The 20,336-nt window shown below is 41.8% G+C and overlaps 1 protein-coding gene across 5 annotated transcripts in view; it reads right to left on the bottom strand.

Moving 5' to 3' along the window:
* Positions 1 to 20,100, bottom strand: part of PHAX (phosphorylated adaptor for RNA export) — a 57,472-nt gene extending 37,372 nt beyond the window's left edge. For 2 of the 5 annotated variants that reach the window (XM_064595842.1, XM_054511304.2), the window contains exons 1-4: positions 19,942 to 20,100; positions 16,533 to 17,146; positions 14,609 to 14,729; positions 11,260 to 11,343 (exon numbers count right to left, since the gene is read on the bottom strand). In XM_064595842.1, coding sequence (XP_064451912.1) covers positions 11,260 to 11,343; positions 14,609 to 14,729; positions 16,533 to 17,146; positions 19,942 to 20,037 — 915 coding nt within the window. In that variant the 5' untranslated portion in view covers positions 20,038 to 20,100. Of the gene's footprint in view, positions 1 to 5,149; positions 6,145 to 6,167; positions 6,958 to 11,259; positions 11,344 to 14,608; positions 14,730 to 16,532; positions 17,147 to 19,941 lie in introns of those variants that run through there. The other 3 variants (XM_045891954.3, XM_064595841.1, XM_064595843.1) reach the window with 3 other exon arrangements.
* Positions 20,101 to 20,336: the final 236 nt, after the last annotated feature.

Below are 20,336 nucleotides of genomic sequence, written 5' to 3'. Positions count from 1 at the left end.
CCCTCCCACCCCACCCCCCACTCCAGCAACCCTCAGTTTGTTTCCTGCGATTAAGAATTCCTCATATCGGGCGCCTGGGTGGCTCAGTTGGTTAGGCGACTGCCTTCGGCTCAGGTCATGATCCTGGAGTCCCTGGATCGAGTCCCGCATCGGGCTCCCTGCTCGGCAGGGAGTCTGCTTCTCCTCTGCCCCTCCCCCCTCTCATGTGCTCTCTCTCATTCTCTCTCTCTCAAATAAATAAAATCTTTAAAAAAAAAAAGAATTCCTCATATCAGTGAGGTCATATGATACATGTCTTTCTCTGTTTGACTTATTTCACTCAACATAATACCCTCCAGTTCCATCCACGTCATTGCAAATGGCAAGATCTCATTCCTTTTGATGGCTGCATAATATTCCATTGTGTATATATACCACATCTTCTTTATCCATTCATCTGTTGATGGACATCTTGGCTCTTTCCACAGTTTGGCTATTGTGGACATTGCTGCTATAAACATCGGGGTGCATGTACCCTTTCAGATCCCTACTTTTGTATCTTTGGGGTAAATACCCAGTAGTGCAATTGCTGGATTGTATGGTAGCTCTATTTTCAACTTTTTGAGGAACCTCCATACAGTTTTCCAGAGTGGCTGCACCAGCTTGCATTCCCATCAACAGTGTAGGAGGGTTCCCCTTTCTCCGCATCCCCGCCAACATCTGTCGTTTCCTGACTTGTTAATTTTAGCCATTCTGACTGGTGTGAGGTGGTATCTCATTGAGGTTTTGATTTGGATTTCCCTGATGCTGAGCGATATTGAGCACTTTTTCATGTGTCTGTTGGCCATTTGGATGTCTTCTTTGGAAAAATGTCTGTTCATGTCTTCTGCCCATTTCTTGATTGGATTCTTTGTTCTTTGGGTGTTGAGTTTGATGAGTTCTTTATAGATTTTGGATACTAGCCCTTTATCTGATATGTCATTTGCAAATATCTTCTCCCATTCTGTCGGTTGTCTTTTGGTTTTCTTGACTGTTTCCTTTGCTTTGCAAAAGCTTTTTATCTTGATGAAGTCCCAATAGTTCATTTTTGCCCTTGCTTCCCTTGCCTTTGGCGATGTTTCTAGGAGGAAGTTGCTTCGGCTGAGGTCGAAGAGGTTGCTGCCTGTGTTCTCCTTTAGGATTTTGATGGACTCCTGTCTCACATTGAGGTCTTTCACCCATTTGGAGTCTATTTTTGTGTGTGGTGTAAGGAAATGGTCCAGTTTCATTCCTCTGCATGTGGCTGTCCAATTTTCCCAACACCATTTGTTGAAGAGACTGTCTTTTTTCCACTGGACATTCTTTCCTGCTTTGTCAAAGATTAGTTGACCATAGAGTTGAGGGTCCATTTCTGGGCTCTCTATTCTGTTCCATTGATCTATGTGCCTGTTTTTGTGCCAGTACCATACTGTCTTGATGATGACAGCTTTGTAATAGAGCTTGAAGTCCGGAATTGTGATGCCACCAGCTTTGCTTTTTTTTTTTCAACATTCCTCTGGCTATGCGGGGTCTTTTCTGGTTCCATACAAATTTTAGGATTATTCGTTCCATTTCTTTGAAAAAAGTGGATGGTATTTTGATAGGGATAAAACATCATTCTTATCATGAACAATTAAAAAACTGAGAATGCTTGCAGACATATTACAAATTTGACACAAACATCCTAGGTAACATTTTGGACTATGCAACTGTTATTCACGAAGTAGCCCTTCATATTAACATTCTGTATTTGTCCTTAGCTGATTGTCCTATTTATATACTGCCCATGGTGGATGTGTCTCTTTTATGTTTCACCATCTATTGCTTAGACACACCCTTTAAGAGTGGAAATGAAATGTTTAAACCCAAAACCATCCCAACCCATTTTATCCCCTAGGATGTGAGTTCTATTGCAGAGTATTTGAGATTATAAAAACTCATTTTAATACAGGGAGTGTGTCTTGCAAGTTACCACGAGAAGTGGAGGGCTAGTCGTGTCAATCCCATATTCAGCAAGTACAAAGAAGTCAGGCTGAGCAGCAAGAATTATTGCCAGATAGTTTGGTGAGAGTATTAACTGAATATAGACCTGACAATAGTTTGGATAGACATTTTTTTTTCTTTACGTAATCTCCTCGCCCAACGTGGGGCTTGAACTCATGGATCCCAGGATCGAGAGTCGCATGCTCTACCAGCTGAGCCAGCCAGGCGTCCCTGGATAGAGATTTCTAGATTTAGATGGGCAGAAAGAAGAGTAATTTTAATGGATAAAAAGTAAAGAACCTTAAAAATTGAAGTGTTGGGGAGGACTCCAGGCTCTGGTCTGTGCCCCATTGGGACCCTCACTCCATTCAGACCAGGTTATCTTGCTTCTGGAGCATGTCTTGGAGCAGAAGACCATGAACCCCCAAACTCCGCAAAGTCTTGAGAGGACATGCCAACTCCCCCAGTAGGATGCAGAGGTTCGCCATTGGTCACGTGAATTGTTTTTAAGCAAAAGTACAGAAAAGTGTAGAGATGTGGCGAAATTCCTTCAGGGGATCTGGCCATGGGCACACACCTCTATGGAGAGCTGATGGTGAGTGAGGACGCAAGGCGGCCAAGTCACCTGCAGGTGCTTTGAGTAGCCCAAGGAGCAGATGGGTAGGTCCTCAGCGGAGGTAGTGGCCAAGATGCTATTTTAAAGAGGAAACATCACAGTGAGATTCTTTTTCATACATCTACTCCTAGCCCTGGTGTGGCCTGGACGTTGAAGGCAGGCTAATGGGGCAGCTAAAGCCATCAGCCAAGAGCAGTACCCATGTCTCGGTGCTTCTCTTTGCAGAGGCTGCTCTTGGTCGATCTCATGGGGCTCCGTGAAGTGCCTTTGCTCCCTACTCTGGAATTGCCACCTCAAGATCCTGACCCTGAATTGGATCTTTTCTGTGAGGTTAAGGCAGTTCTTTCACACTAATGATTAAAGCCATCCGGGACACATCGAAAATCCTGCTAAGCATTTTGCATCAATCACCACAGCATATGCCTGCAAGAGGTGCTGCTCTGCAGAACTATTTTTTTTTTTTTAAGATTTTATTTATTTAGGGGCACCTGGGTGGCTCAGTTGGTTAAGCGACTGCCTTCGGCTCAGGTCATGATCCTGGAGTCCCTCCTCCCTCTCATGTGCTCTCTCTCATTCTCTCTCTCTCTCAAATAAATAAATAAAATCTTTTTTTTTATTTTTTTGTGAGAGAGAGAATGAGAGACAGAGAGCATGAGAGGGAGGAGGGTCAGAGGGAGAAGCAGACTCCCCGCCAAGCAGGGAGCCCGATGCGGGACTCGATCCCGGGACTCCAGGATCATGACCTGAGCCGAAGGCAGTCGCTTAACCAACTGAGCCACCCAGGCGCCCTCTGCAGAACTATTTTGATTGGTGTTTATTATTTAGGTATTTTCAAAACTTGAGTACCTTTCGGTAAAAATGCAGGATAAGTATCCAAGATGTAGTGATAATAAAATGTCATGGATTACTAAGAAACAAAACAAAACACCTCAAGTGTTGGTTTCTATTTAACATTAGGATGTAATCCTAATGTAATTCAGAAATCCATGGTTTCCAAATGGTAACAACTACTGGTGACAATGAACCAGGGAGCGGCTGGGTGGCTCAGCCCGTGAAGGGTCTGCCTTCGGCTCAGGTCATGATCCCGGGGTCCTGGGAGCAAGCCCCTGCTTCGGGCTCCCTGCTTGGTGGGAAGCCTGCTTCTCCCTCTCCACTCCTGCTCTCTAATAGATAGATAAAAATCTTTAAAAAAAAGAAAAAAGAAAAAGAACCAGGACAGACCATTTAGTGAAGATGAAGTAACCTCAGATGTTAATACCCTTCAAAAAAACCTTAACTTTCACTAGAAAATTTAGCAATATTTACACAAACGTATGGCATTTAAGGTGGCAGGGACGCCTGGGTGGCTCAGTCGGTTAAGCATCTGCCTTTGGCTCAGGTCATGATCAGGGTCCTGAGAGGCAGTCCCACTTCAAGTTCTGCTTCTCCCTCTCCGTGTCCCCTACCCCCACCACCCACCACCTCCCCACCCTGGCTTCCACTCTCTCACTCACTCTCGCTCTCTCAAATAAAATTTTATTTAAAAAAAAAAAAGTAAAGGGGCGCCTGGGTGGCTCAGTCATTAAGCGTCTGCCTTCGGCTCAGGTCATGATCCCAGGGTCCTGGGATGGAGCCCTGCATCGAGCCCCGCATCGGGCTCCCTGCTCGGTGGGAAGCCTGCTTCTCTCTCTCCCACTTCCCCCTGCTTGTGCTCCCATTTTCACTGTGTCTCTGTCAAATAAATAGATAAAATCTTTAAAAAAAAAACAAACACAAAAAAACGAAAGTGGCAGTTAACTGAATGTTATCTTTCCCAATGTATTACACTTTTAAAATCACCTCTCATGAATAATCTCAGGAACAATATTCAGTTACCTATTTAAAATACTTTCTTCCCTTGATTATAGCAATTTTATGCAAGAATATCTGAGATTTAAAAAAATAGTCCCTTGAGGGTCACCTGGCTGAATCAGTCAGAGGAGCATGAGACTCGTGATCTTGGAGTCTTGAGTTCGAGCCCCAGGCTGGGTGTAGAGATTACTTAAATAAATAAATCTTAAAAAAAAAAGTCACGGGGTGCCTGGGTGGCTCAGCCGTTAAGCGTCTGCCTTTGGCTCAGGTCATGATCCCAGGGTCCTGGGATTGAGCCCCGCGTCGGGCTCCCTGCTCAGCGAGAAGCCTGCTTCTCCCTCTCCCACTCCCCCCGCTTGTGTTCCCCCTCTCGCTGTGTCTCTCTCTGTCAGATAAATAAATAAAATCTTAAAAAAAAAAAAAAAAGTCACTTGAATCGCATTAAGGACTGCCCAAAATCTAATTTTATTTTTGCATTCTTTATGAATAAAAAGCAACCAATAACCACTTTCCTCTTCTTTTCCCACTTATAATATTCTTAGATCCAACTTCAGTGACTATGTATTCCAGGAACTACAGAAAGATTTTAAGTACTGTCCGTAAAGAATAGTTTATAATTGCTTCCTACAGATTTTTGTTTATTTGGTAAACCATAGTCAACCCTTAGAACACCTTAACTCCCCTTATTTCCTTCAATAAAAATGAGTAATTTGACACTTCAGGCAGATGTAACATTTTTAATACCCAACTTCCTTAACATAAGGTAAAACAGTCTTAGGCAGGCAACCACTGTGAATTTTTTAAATGTCCAAAGTAATTACACAGGTATGGATCACATTCAGTATTTAGCGTATGATCGAGTAATTAGAAAGAAGTAAAAAACAAAGTTAAAGTTAAGAACCAATATTTCTTTGAAAAGCTTGTTAATTTACTTCTGGACAAATAAGTGGTTAAGAACCATCAGTATAAACCTATTTTTAGTCTCTGTCCTTCAAACTGCCTAAAAGTTCTTAGAACATAGAAAAACTAAATTTGAATGCATTTGTAACAGCTTAATAATTTATGTGCCTTATTAGAATCTTTTAATGGAATGTTTTGAAACCAATCATAATTCACTGCAAGGATAAATCAGAAAAAGAAAACAAATTTTTGAATTGCATGTTACAATGACCTGGACAAAAGTAATTATCAACTAGTAATAACTAACACATGCAACAGATTGAGAAATTAAATCCTCTGCTATATATACTTGTAAGTATTTTGTCAGACATGAGAAATGTTTCTATCAATAACATTCATCTCCCCACAGATTCAACTTTATTTTAAACAAGTAAACAGTTCTTTCTCTCCGGATTTTTACATGTATCAGTGCAAAGTAAAACAAAGCAACTTCAGTAGAAATGGCTTATTACAAGGTTATTCTAAAAAGGCTTATTCCCCTAAATGTACTAAAAGATGTCCAAATCGTGCGAATGATCCACCTCGATGGCTTCCTCTGCATCCAGCTTTGTCTCTCCGTGGCCTTCCTGCGGCTCGTCAAGAGAGGCCAGAGCCTCGTTCGTATCACTTGCAAAAGTTTCTCGTGATGTATCGTCATCTTCTTGAAAATTTAGATTTTTAATAGCTTGTTTCATTTTTTTCCCCAATACTTGTGTTCTCCTCTTTCTAGCAGCCTTTTTATTTTCATACTCCTTTTGATTTTCAATGTAGAAAATGTCCTACAATAAAGGAACGACTCGAAGTAAAGCCTGCCATTTACTGAACGTTTATTAGAAGGCTTCCTTTACGTTATCTTCATTTCTCACAAAAAACAAGCAAATATTATTAGACTCTAATAGGACACAGAGTCCAAGATAGTAAGGAAGCCCCCACTGCAACCAGAGGATGAAGCTGTAATTCAAACTTAACCTCATGTTAGCTCCGGGGCGCACGCTTATTCAACCATCACATACCATCTCTACAGCCACAGGCTTCCAAAATGGGAAGATATGGTAGAAAAATCATGTTGCTTAGGATTTAAATTAAAATCTATTTTGTCCCAACAAAACAGAAGTCTTTGGAATAAGGGTTTACTAACTTTGAAATGGCATCATAATCATACGTGACTGCACATGCTAAGAAACCAAGCCATGCCTGAAGGGTGTGACTAAGTATGATCACGTAACCTACACAAGGGAAAAAATCCATCCCTTAAAAAAATGTTACTGTAATTAGCGTAGAGAATGTAAACCTGTCAAAAACTTATACCATGAGGCATAAAAATAATGCAATCAGCACTGGGATATATTCCAGGATGTTAGAAGAGGGATTTTTAACAGAAAAACATGAGATTGTTAGTACAGGGCTTCTCCACCCGGGCAATCCGAAACGTCCAGCTCGATCCCTGCTGTGTGCACTGCAGGAGGGTTAGCAGCATACCTGGCCTCGCCCCATCAGCATAGAACCCCTCCATCCCCAAACTGAGACAACCAAACACATCTCCAGGCACTGCCCAATGTCCTCCAAGAGGCAAAATCGCCAGCGGATGAGAGCTGCCAAAGGAGAAAATGTGTTTCATTCAACTACTACATGGGAAAACATAAAATAGCACCTGGGAACCTTGATGCAGATAGAGAAGTGTAGTTTCAGAGGCTACAAAAAGAAAAGTAGGCCAGGGATCTAAAGAGAAGGCCAAAAATGACTATGCTAAAACAGAGAAGGTTCCAAGGTCTAAAAGAGAAGTTAGGATAGGCAGGACACACTTCTGACACCCTATGATCTTCTGGGAAGGGACTACTAAAAGCTATAACCAAGTCACTCCCTATTATATTCTTAAAGTGCACAAATTACAAATCCCCTCTTGTTTATAAAAAGTACTATGTACAATGGTGAAATAAAGGAGGCCCTCTCCTAATATTTATGCTAAATAGTTACAAGCAGCACAGAGAACTAGCAGAGGAAGGAGTAAGGAGCCCTGAAATTAAGGCAACAAGGGAAGGCTTCAGAAGGTGAAAGCTTTGATGGGAAGAAGGAATAAAAGTACCTGCTAAAGGAATGACAAGATTGGGGGTGGAGAAGGAGGGTACAGGTGTAAGAAGTGGAAGAAGGACCAAAAAAAGTGACTTCAGATAGGCACCATTTACTGAATGAGCACCTTTATATGCCAGGTATTGTGTTAGGATTTTTCATTGTCAGCGGAACCTTATGAAGTGGGTATTATCCTTCTCTTCAGATGAGGAAAGCGAGAGTGCCCGCTTCGGCAGCACATACACTAAAATCAGAGGAGGAGAGAAGGCACAAGACTGCAGAGCCAACATGTGAAGGTATCAAGTGTAAGCTCGTATATTAGTTTTCCATATTCGCATTCTTAAAACCCATGGTGTTGCCTTCACAGAAGTGTGACAACTCACAATTTTTTCAAGGGTCTGCTTACCCGCCAAGGGCAGAGATAAAGAGCAGCTGTGAGGGGAAGGAGTCCCATTTCATGGGAAAGCTCATCCAAGCATCTCGAAAAAAACAAGTCTGAGGAGTACAGTGCTTGGCAACACCAAGTAAAATCATAGTTTCCCTTTTGCCTCCAAACACATGAAAAAGGAATGACATTCCATAGGTTACGAATGTGGCAGAACCAACAGGGCAATGGCCCAGAGAAATGCCGCTGTAAACTGTTGTTCATGTTGTTACAAAAATGCAGACAAGGGATAATCTGCCAGGAGCTTTCTGTCCTCCCTTCCCTATCTACCTGCATAGAATTCATTTTACAAGAACCTAAATGGTACACTATTTGCAGAGGGAGACCAGTACAGCTGAGCTTTTTAAAAAATACAGCAAATTAACTTTTTAACTACTCCTAATCTTTTTTTCCTCTCACAAACTTTGTATTTTCCAAAACAAAACTTAAACAACTACAAACCAAAACAAAATGGTATGTCATATACCAAAACGAAATCAAATAAAAAAACCGCAAACAAGCCCACTCAGTTCAGTTCTGGCTTCCAAGTTCTACAGACTGATTATTAGCATTATAGTGATCAAAACAGTAATTATAACATGATCATTTAGATGATTTGAAATTACCTATGATGAAATTCTATTTGCTTTAGGCTTTTTCCTCTGATAAAAGGACTCAATCCATGCACATGCAGAAAATTTGGAAAAACACAGAACTATCTTTTTTTTTTTTTTAAAGATTTATTTATTTATTTATTTGAGAGAGAGAGAATGAGAGAGAGCGAGTACATGAGAGGGGGGAGGGTCAGAGGGAGAAGCAGACTCCCTGCCAAGCAGGGAGCCCAATGCGGGACTCGATCCCGGGACTCCAGGATCATGACCTGAGCGGAAGGCAGTCGCTTAACCAACTGAGCCACCCAGGCGCCCAAACACAGAAATATCTTAAAAGCCAAAACATTTATAATCCTCTGGAGCAGACCAAATCATTGGTAACTCTTTGGTGTTTTACATATCAATTAATTGTCCCATGCCTCTTTTTTGTTCTAAATTTGTAGTTTGCCTTTTTAAAAAATTAGGTATTACTTCATTTTTCTCCTTTTCTTAAAACTGCTTCACAAAGGGGCGCCTGGGTGGCTCAGTTGGTTAAGCGACTGCCTTCGGCTCAGATCATGATCCTGGAGTCCCGGGATCGAGTCCCGCTTCGGGCTCCCTGCTCGGCAGGGCGTCTGCTTCTCCCTCTGACCCTCCTCCCTCTCATGCTCTCTGTCTCTCATTCTCTCTGTCTCAAATAAATAAATAAAAAATCTTAAAAAAAAAAAAAAAAACTGCTTCACAAAAATAGAAGCTACAGCATAGTTACTTTAAAAATGTCCCTCTTGGTTAACACTCTTCTATTATTAGGTATTTCAAATGTTTGTTTGTTGTTATAATGCAATGTTTCTGGTAGCTTAACGTAACCTACTAACATTAAAATCTCTTTCTCCACAATGGGTTAGAACTGAAGTTCAAAGACGTGATTCAGTGAAAACAACCAGTTTCAAGTCAGTATTCTGCACGATCCCAGGGGGATCATTTTTATTACTTTTCATGTGCATACCATGGTAACATCCACTTTGATAGAACCTGGTACAGATTAAGTCCTATAAATATTTGGCCTAGTGCTGGGGACATGGTGAATAAATGTTATTTTCTTCTCTTCTGCTTGTGGAAATTGTCCAAAGTTTAGTTACCTACAAGAAGTTTTTCCAGATACCACTTTATTTAATTCTTTTAGAGCTCTATTCAATGGGCAGGACACTTACTAAAAAGTCCCCACTTTATAATTGAGAAAATTAAGGCTGAGGGAGAGTAAGTGATCTGCTCCGTCATATAATTACTAAATGGCAAAATTAAGATTAAAACCCAGATTTTGAATGTTAGGGAATTCTTTTTATCACATTGTGCTATTCCTCTGACATTCTACTATCAAACAATGTTTAATGTTCCTTAGAAGGATGTTCCTTCTCAGTGTACACCTTTTGTCAGGGATCACTGTGGGGGAGGAGGGAGAACATAAACAAAAGCTCTGCTCTACTAACAGGCGTAAGGAAAATTACATCATTACAAATTTATCAAAGTCATTGTTCCAATGAGGAAAAAAGGCAGTTATGGACAAGAGATTTCAAATGTGCGATAACAGTAACGTTTCCTGTAGGAATTTCAACAATAGATTTTAAAAAAATAACTGGAAGTGGACAGCCAGAAAACTTGAGGAAAAAAAATCTAACACTGAGCATTTATAAAATAAACTCACAAGGAGCGGCAGCTCAAGGGAAGTGGCTTTTATTTATCTGTCTTCATTAGCATTATAAATGGCTCAACCACATTCCTCCGACCTGTATTACCCATTGTTATGGTAAAGAGAGTATAGAGCTGCTCAAATACAGTATCTGCGTTGCCTGTGTACCTACCACCTCTTTCCTATTCAAGAAGCAAGTTCTCCATCTTGATCAGATCTGCTAAATGTAATCATGTTCCTTAATTAACAGATGAAAAGATAAATTCTGAGCTGTGAAAATCTCACATGGTAAAAGAACTTCCCATATAGGACATTCTAGTAATGCAAAAATGATTAATACTGAAGAGCCTAGATTCTAGTTTATAAGAACTACTGGAGACAGAGGATTGAATGAAACAAACTCATGAGGAGACAATGACCAGAATGTGGTATGTTCTATTAGATAACCATTCAGACTCTTCAAAAGGTCTAAATCACAAAAGAAAACGTGGAGTTAAAATGAGCAAAAGAGATACAATGGAAATCTAGACAGGATCCTGGTTTGGGGGGGGTGGAAGGTAGACAATACATTCTTGGGACAATTCAGGAAATTGGAATAAGGTCAAGATACTAGATGATACTATGAAGTTGTTTTTCCTTCTCTAAGGTAAAGCTATGTAGGAAACTGTCCTTATTATTGACAGATGCTTATTGAAATAATTAGAGCTGAGTGTCACGATGTTCACTACTTATTACCAAATGGTAGAGAAAAACAACTGTAAGGTAAGAATCTCAAAATATTAAAAACCCCTAAATCTAAGTGTAGGAAATTCATCCTATTATTCTTTCATCTATTCTGCACGTCTGAAACTTTTCATTAATAAAAAGTTGTAGGAAGGTAGAAAAAATAATTACGTGCTAAAAGACCAGGAAAATGACATAACGGAAATTGTGACCTTGGCTTGGAAAGGGAAGAAGAAGAGGCACATGTTTATAAAGGCACATGTTTTACTTGAAATGAGACACTGACAAAACTGGTCAAGTTAAGGCAGAACAGGTGATGGAGATTAAGAGAATATGAAGCTAGAACCCAAGTAGAAGTGAAATTATGATAGATCTTAAAAGTCAAGGACACTATAATTTTTACCTTAATTTGTTCCTCACTGATACTAGGAGTATTTTTCAGGAGATTCAGGAAAACTCCACCTGGTGTTCTTCTTCGACTACCATTCTACAAAAAGAAAGAGAAAAATGATACTGTATAGACTGTTCCTATGAATGGCCTAAAGCATCTTTTAAACAGAAAGGTACCTAAAGAAATAAAAAGGTCTACCCTGATCACCACAGTTTAACTGCAATGTCCTCCTCTCTTCTCCATACCTCCATACCTCTATTTCTTTTACCATAGCATTTATCACTTTCTAACACACCTGAAGATATATTTATTCTTTACATATTGTCTCCCTCCCACCCCTACCTACAATGTAAGATTGCTGTGTCTACAACAGTGCCTAGTACACAGCAATAAATAATCGTACAAGAAAAATGTCCATTAGGGCACCTGGGTGGCTAGTCATTTAAGCGTCTGCCTTCGGCCCAGGTCATGATCTCAGGGTCCTGGGATCGAGCCCTACATTGGGCTCCCTGCTCAGCGGGGAGTCTGCTTCTCCCTCTCCCTCTATCCCTCACCTCACTTGTGCTCTCTAATAATTAAATAAAATCTTTAAAAGAACAAAAAAAAGAAAACTGTCCATTAAAAGAAAGTGAATTTGGACTTGCATCTTTCCAACAACCAGATTTTCACTAGCTCACTATGATATAAACTTTTATTACTACAGTACTAAGATATTAATGAATCTATAACTTTGGGCTCAACTAAACAAAAATCCAAGTACCTCAGCAGTGACAAACAAGGGTGCCAGTACATTCATGATTATTGTAATTTGTTTTGTTGTCAAGTTCTGTTTTGACTTCCATAATCTATATTCACATGCTATTTCCTCAGCCAATGCTATCAGTTCTAACTGGTTTTTCTCTCCATTTCCACAGCATAATATTGATTCACTCTCATGTGATGTTACCATTCAGATTCATGAGGAGCAAATAAGGAGCCATTCAAACTTCATCCTCACCCTGCGGTGAAAGCTGAATTAAATGAAATCTCCAAAACCATATGGGATAAAGTACCACTGCCTACTGGGGCGCCTGGGTGGCTCAGTCGTTAAGCGTCTGCCTTCGGCTCAGGTCGTGATCCCAGGGTCCTGGGATCAAGCCCCGCATCGGGCTCCCTGCTCAGCGGGAAGCCTGCTTCTCCCTCTCCCACTCCCCCTGCCTGTGTTCCCTCTCTCGCTGTGTCTCTCTCTGTCAAATAAATAAATAAAATCTTTAAAAAAATAAAAAAAATTTAAAAAAAGTACCACTGCCTATGATTGGGCCCTTAACCAGACTAGTGCACTTTTTGCCATTCTCAAGCAGTAAAGTGTTTCTCACTTCACATCAGTCAGAATGGCTAATATCAAGACAACAGGAAATAACAAATGTTGGTGAGAATGTGGAGAAAAGGGTATTTCTGTGCACTGCTAGTAGGAATGTAAACTGGTACAGCCAGTATGGAAGACGGTATGGAGGTTCCTCAAAAAATTCAAAATAGAAATACCGTATGATTCAGCAATTCCACTGCTGGGTATTCAACCAAAGAAAACAAAAACATGAATTTGAAAAGACATATGGACCCCTATGTTTACTACAGTATTATTTAAAATAACCAAAATATGAAAGCAACTTAAATGTCCAATGATGGGTAAAGATGATATATATCTCTATCTGTATCTCTATATATATGATGAAATATCACTTGGCTATAAGAAAGTATGAAGTCTTGCCACTCACATCATGGATGGACAGAGAGGATATCATGCTAAGTGAGTCAGAAAGAACAAGCCAAATGCCAGATGACTTCACTTATATGTGGAATCTAAAAACCAAAACAAACTTGTTTACCAAAAAACCAGAAAGAGACTCATAAATACAGAGAACAAATGTGCTTGCTAGAGGGGCAGGGGGTGGGGAATGGGCAAAATAGGTGAAGGGGATTAACAGGTACAAACTTCCAGTGACACTATAAAGTCACAGGGATGGAAAGTACAGCGTGGGCAATATAATCAATAATATTGTAATAACTTTGGGGCGCCTGGGTGGCTCAGTTGGTTAAGCATCTGCCTTCGGCTCAAGTCATGATCCCAGGGTCCTGGGAGAGAGTCCTCAGTTGGGCTTCCTGCCTACCAGGGAGTCTGCTTCTCCCTCTGCCCCTCCCCACCGCTCATGTTCTCTCTCTCTAATAAATAAATAAAATCTTAAAAAAATATATCGTAATAACTTTGTATAGAGATAAATATCAGCAATAGCTGATAACTACGCTCATTGTGGTGAGCATTCTGTTTGTAATTGTCAAATCACTATGTTGTACAGCTAAAATTATTTTTGTATGTCAGCTATACTTCAGTTAAAACAACAGAAAACAGAAAAGTGTAAAGAAAAACAAATACTAAAGTGTTTCTCAAGTTTTTGTTCACTGTTGCTTCCCCTACCCCACCAACCATGGAACTTTAATACTCACTGATACACTGTATATCTATCTACCTGTGTTTTATACCTATATATGTGGGTTTTTGTTTTTTTGTTTTTTGGTCCCAAAAACCAATTTTTAAGAATGCATGAATTAAACAAACCCAAAACAACATGTCTGCTCATCACTGCCAACTAAGGGCTGGGCATACTGTGGTAAGTATTTTACGTGCATCATCTTGTCCAGTCCTTGTAACACAGGATTAGTCCCCAATCTGCACCTGGGAGAAAGAGGCTCTGAAAAGTCAAATAATTTAGCCACATCTCACGCCGATTAAGTTGCAGACCCAGAATTCAAAACAAAGTATCCCAAATTCTAAAACCTATATTCTTAAAATCTGAGTTTCCAAGTTCTCTCTAGATTGTTTTCTTAAAATTTCAGCCCCTACTCTCAATGAATCCTGTAAGAGATACACTGTTGACTGCACACTAACAGGATACAATTTATGTATGTTTTTTTTTTTTTTTTAAGATTTTATTTATTTATCTGACAGAGAGAGACACAGCGAGAGAGGGAACACAAGCAGGGGGAGTGGGAGAGGGAGAGGCAGGCTTCCCACTGAGCAGGGAGCCCGATATGGGGCCTGATCCCAGGACCCTGGGATCATGACCTGAGCCGAAGGCAGACGCTCAACGACTGAGCCACCCAGGGGCCCCTATGTATGGTTTTTGTAAGGAAAGTAGTAATTGCAAAAACTAACTACACATAATTTTTAAATTCAGTTTTTTAAAATCTGAGCCACACTGTAATATACTGATAAATAAGAAATCCAACAATCAGAGACAAGTTTATTTTGTAAAAAAAAAAAAAAAAAAAAAAAAATCACATGAAACACAATATAAAATAGAAACAACAGAGCAGTAAGTCTTACCATTATAAAAAGGCCACCATTTTGTTCAACTTCAGCAGTTTCCATCAGAAGTTCAATTGCCTTTTTGTTCCCAATTATCCTCACTACTCGTGCTATCAGATCTTTCTTTGGTTCCTGCAACCTGATAAGGAACAAACAGAGTAAATATTTGCTGTATAAAGTTGAAGAAATGTACCTTTGTCTCCAGTTTAATGCCCAAGTAGAATCAAAATCCTCTTCTGGTAATATCTGCTTTTGGCAATCTTCAATATTTAACCTTAGAATCACGGACATACCAACACTACCACCTTGGGTCACCCAAAGAGACAATAAACTCAAGGTTCCATCTCAAGTCTCAGAACTGGCCTCTTCATTTTGCCTTAATGGATTATGGTGAATTTCAAAATAAATGTGCACATGCAGCAGCAAGCCTAAACTCTTGTCAAAATAAGTAACATATACTGCTTTCAATTATCACGCCTACAAGTTAGTTCTCCTAACTCCAGAGATGCTTGGGAGCTTTAAAGTGGATAGGATCTTCCTCTCAGTCTCTCTGCCTCAGAACAAAGGCCACAGCTAATATTTACTGATGACTTACTATGGGATGAGCACAATCCTAAAAACTTTGTATGCATTATATCAGTTAATTACCTCAACAACCTTATGAAGTAGGTACTTATTTTCATCTTACCACTGAGAGGTAAAAACATAGGAAGCCTAACTAACACTTCTCACGTCAGAGTCCACACTCTATAGAGATCAATGAGGATTAACATGGAAGTTCTCTAACTAGACCTGGTTTTCTTGCTCCTTCTCAACAAGGGGCAGTGCATTATTGGAGAAAGAGCACTGGACTAGGAACAAAGCAACCAAGGTTTAGTTCCAAATCTGACACTTAAAACTGTGACTTTGGACAAGCCATTTTAACTACTAGGTCTCAGTTTCCTTATCCATAAAATGAAGGCTTTGGTTTACAAAATCTCTAAATTCCTTTCCAACAGTCAAATTCCAAACTCACTCTGTAGGTTAAAAGTCCAGTATTAGCATTATTACTCTTGAACCATATCTGTTTTCAAATTTGTGACACTGTTCATTAATCACTTAGAGCTAAGAAAAAGTTAAACAAAATCTGAACTTGTTGAAAATAAAATGAAGTATCAGTTTACCATACACCAAGAAATTCTACTTCTAGGTATTTACCAGTAAAAGTTAAAATACATGTCCTAATATCTGCAGGTCAAAGCTCATAGAGCATTATTCATGATAGTCAAAAAGTGGAATAGCAATATGGATGTCTGTATATGTATAGAAATTAAAAAATTAAGTGTTGATGCCTACTACAAAATGGACAAATCTCAAAAACATTACACATACAGACCATACACTGTATGATTCCATTATTATGAAATGTCCAGAAAATGCAAATTTATGCCAACAGACAGTAATCAGCAGTTATCTGGGGTAGGAACAAAGCATTACTTCAGAGGAGCCTGGGTGGCTCAGCTGGTTATGCATCTGCTTCCGTCTCAGGTCATGATCCCGGGGTCCTGATATCGAGCCCCGCATCGGGCTCCCTGCCCAGCAGAGAGCCTGCTTCTCCCTTTCCCTCTGCCTACTTGTGCTCTCTATCTCTGTCAAATAAATACGTTAAAAAAAAAAATCTTAAAAAAATAAAATTAAAAAAAAGAGCTCCAAAGCACTAAATGACAAAAGTCATTAAGAGTTCATAAAAGCAAATAAAAAAGTTCATAAAAGTTTACAAAACTCTTTATCAGGCCTGTCCATTTAAGGAAACACAGATATATTCCTATAACCAAGTAAACCCACTCCTAAAATTAAAAAATCTCAAAAGAAACATCATCCTTAATGCATTGGAATTATTTCCTATAAATGGAAGACAGTAATTGGTCAAGTGCTCATTTGCAGGCCACATTTTAATGCTCACCTGAAAGAAATTTCATCAGCTACTTTCTCTTGCGAATCGTCCTCTGTGATCTCATACCGGCCTTTATAGTTCATTTCTAGTCTGTCCCCCAGTCTGTCTTTGATAGGTCGTTTCCGTTTGAGATGACCTTGCCCATTTTCCTCTTCCTTTGATCCCATTTTTTTGCCACCATGCATATATTCATCTAGCTCTTTGTCTAATTCCTTCGTATGTTCTTGGGATTCCCTCTTAAGTTTCTTAGCAAGTAAGTAATTGTAAGTCTCGGATTGTCTGCTCTTGTCAATGGTACCCTCCATTCCCAAGATACCAAGTTCAGTGGCCACTGCGTCTTGATTCTGTTCTTGTAGCACAGCACCCCATATGTTGTTAACCTTCTTTCCTCCAGGAACGGGTGGTTTCTGGCTGCTCTGGCCAAACTGAAAGGGCTCTGGCTTCGGAGGAGGGTTAAAACATTTCTGTCGTTTGCGTTTCCAAAGGGAGCTGTCATCATCTGAATCAGAAAAACTCTCTTCACTTGAATCCACACTTTTAACAGTCCGATAATGTGATACTGGCGCACACGGTGTTGCAGGACCCTGGAAGGGCCTCACTGTGCTGTCCCCACCTAGTGTTTTCTGCAGTGAAAGGAAATACCATCAATTCCACCAAACACATTAAATCTACCCAGCATGTGCTATTTAAAAAAAAAATTTATTTAGGGATTCAGTTGGACCACTGAAGCAGAACAATCTTCAATGAATCTCTGAAACCAATCCAGTCCCTACTTTTCTAAAGTTCCACATGGAATTTGCCAATTTTAAAACCACAAACTCGTTATTTCTAAAGCCAATACAGAATTTAGTTCTAAAGCCTATTTCTAAAAAGCTCTTTATTTATTTATTTTTTTAAAAGATTTTATTTATTTGACAGAGAGAGACACAGCGAGAGAGGGAACACAAGCAGGGGGAGTGGGAGAGGGAGAATCAGGCTTCCCGCCAAGCAGGGAGCCCGATGTGGGTCTCGATCCCAGGACCCCGGGATCACGACCTGAGCCAAACGCAGATGCCCAACGACTGAGCCACCCAGGCGCCCCTAAAAAGCTCTTTAGAGGCACCTGGGTGGCTCCGTCGACGGGTTAAGTGTCTGCCTTCGGCTCAGGTCAGGATCTCAGGGTTCTGGGATCGAGCCCCGCATCAGGCTCCCTGCTCCGTGGGGAGCTTGCTTCTCCCTCCCTCCCTCTCTCTTTCTCATGAATAAATAAATAATAAAAAATAAATAAATAAAAAGCTCTTTAATTCCCACGTTAGAAGATTTTCAGTATTTTCAGTTATTGTCAGAATGTTTGAAAATGACATGCACAATAACTGTTAGTAGCAGTTGTGAAAATTAAAAGGAAAGCTCACTAAACTGGAGTCAGGGGGCTTGAAGGGGAAGTTCTCATGTCCTATCAAAGGAAAAGACATGAGGTTTCACCTCCCACAGGAAGCAGCCTACACCTTACTAACACAGCCAGAGGAAGATTTTTTTCTTGCCTGGCAACAGCCCAGCCAATGAGACTGTCCCAACTCAGCCAATGAAAAGCCACTATACTTTTTTTTTTAAATTTTATTTATTTATGAGAGAGAGAGAGACAAACAAGCAGGGGGAGGGGCAGAGGGAGAAGCAGACTCCCCATGGAGCAGGGAGCCTGATATAGGGCTTGATCCCAGGACCCTGGGATCATGACCTGAGCTGAAGGCAAATGCTTAACCGAATGAGCCACCCAGGCACCCAAAAAACCGCTTTTAATTCCCAGTTTACTCCAGTGGACTTTTTTACAGCCCCTCTCAACTTCTCCCCTTCCTCTATAAAAGAGCATTCCTCTCTGTTTCCCACTTGCCTATGGTTTTGCCCTAGCTTGCTTGTTCAGAGTTGTGATTCTCTGCTGTTCCAGAATAAACCCTTTTTTGCTGGTAAGATAACTGGCAAGTTTTATTTTAAAGCTTAACACAGTTAAAACAGAGTATGTTCTCTTTCTTTTCAAACATGTTTTTTTTTTGCATTTGGACACATCCAACTTCTTTTATATGGTTTAGTGACCACACTCTTTTGAGATTAGATAGTAAACTCCTATGGGTAAGAATCCCTGACATACTATTAAAACTGCACAGTCCATGGCATTAAGTTTACCAAGTCATGGGTCAATCTATGTAAAACCACCCGGAAAAGATTGAAAACCTAAACTGAAACCTTCATATGAATTTCCTAAGACATCTATATACAAAAGGGACCACCTTGGGGGCGTCTGGATGGCTCAGTCAGTTAAGCAGCTGACTCTTGCTTTGGGCTCAGGTTATGATCTCAGAGTCGTGAAATCAAGCCCCACCGTGGGCTCCACCTCAGCACCTCAGCACCCAGCTTGGGATTCTCTCTGCCCCACCCCCATCTCTCCCTAAAATAAATAAAATCTTTAAAAAAAAAAAAAAAGAACACCTTTGTGTTTTGTACTAAACGAAGTATTTGCTGAGCTCCCCAGTGTTCAGCCCCGATGACTTATTATATATGACAGGTGACCAAGAAATATTTATGGTTTTGGGTTTTTTTTGTTTTTTACATAAAGGGGACGTTATTTGTGCTATTATGGGCTCGAAATGGCGGCAGGAGGGGGTGATTTAAGTCAATAAAGAGACAGTCGTCCCATCTTCAAATAACAACAGCATCTAAAATTTGTCAGGCGTTACTGTTCACTGAATCCTTACACACACCCTATCGCGGGCGTGCTCTTACCATTCCCATTATACAAACTGGGGCACTAGGCTAAATAACCTGCCACTGGTCACACGGCGGAGGCGCCAGTTTTCGAACGCGGGCAGCCGGGCACCAAGCCCGCTCAAAAGCGTCCGCTACTTAGCAGGCAGTCGAGACAAACTCCCATTTAGAAAACGGGGAGGTTAATACAAAACCCGGTGCCACAGGATTGCGTGGCGAAACCAGGTCCGACGGGGACGGGGAAAACCAGGCCCTTAAGCAAGTGATGAACCTCGTTCCCGGTTTTCAGGCTCCCTCTGTGATCAAGGCGAAGACGGAGCGCCAGGGGATGTTTCTGCCCGCCGTCCCCAGGTGCCGGGCGGGGACACTCCGTTAAGATCAGAAAACCCAGAGCGGCACACCGCAGGCGGGGAAGAGCCGGCCGCACGCCCGTCAGCAGGAGGCCGCAAGCCTCGCCGCCCCGCTGGGCAACGAGATGCCGGGTCCGGGTTCGGCCGGCCCGCGCTCGCGTCCCCGCCCGGCGCCCGCGTGCCTCCGCCCGGCCCGGGAAGCCGGCCGGCCCGCTGCCCATGCACACAGCCGCCCGCCCCCTTCCGCACGCCCGCTCCGCACGCCCGCCCCTCCTCGCAGCCCGGGCCGCGCGCTCCCGGCTCCGAACGACCCGCCTGCCCTCTACGCTCACCGGCACCTGCAGCGGCCTGTCGCTGGGTGCGACCGTCATGTCGGAATCCGAGTCGGAAAGCTGCCCGTCTTCCATGTCGCCGGCGTCCTGCGCCATCTTCCCGCGGCGTGGCGCGGCGGCTCAGGAGAGCACTTCCGGCGGCGCGGCGGGGAGGTCCGGCGGGCTGCGGTGCTCGGGCGCCCCCGCCAGGGGGCCGCTCCCGCCCCGACGGCGCGCGCGGCGCCTCCTCCGCCCGCCGGGCGAACGTTGACGAATATGCCTCGTCGTGACAAACTGTGCACCGCTTGCCCTTCCGGGGAAACGAATCTCCTGTTCCCCAGCACTTGGGCGCGTTTCCTCCCGAGCTCTGTTTTCGTGCAAACCTAAAGTTGTGCCTGGACAGCGGCCGTCGGGGA

This window comes from Mirounga angustirostris, unplaced genomic scaffold, assembly GCF_029215605.1.
Source record: "Mirounga angustirostris isolate CCGP_5_RB_7025 unplaced genomic scaffold, mMirAng1.0.hap1 SCAF_7, whole genome shotgun sequence".
NCBI lineage: Eukaryota > Metazoa > Chordata > Mammalia > Carnivora > Phocidae > Mirounga > Mirounga angustirostris.
This window is presented reverse-complemented; position numbering and strand designations above follow the sequence as displayed.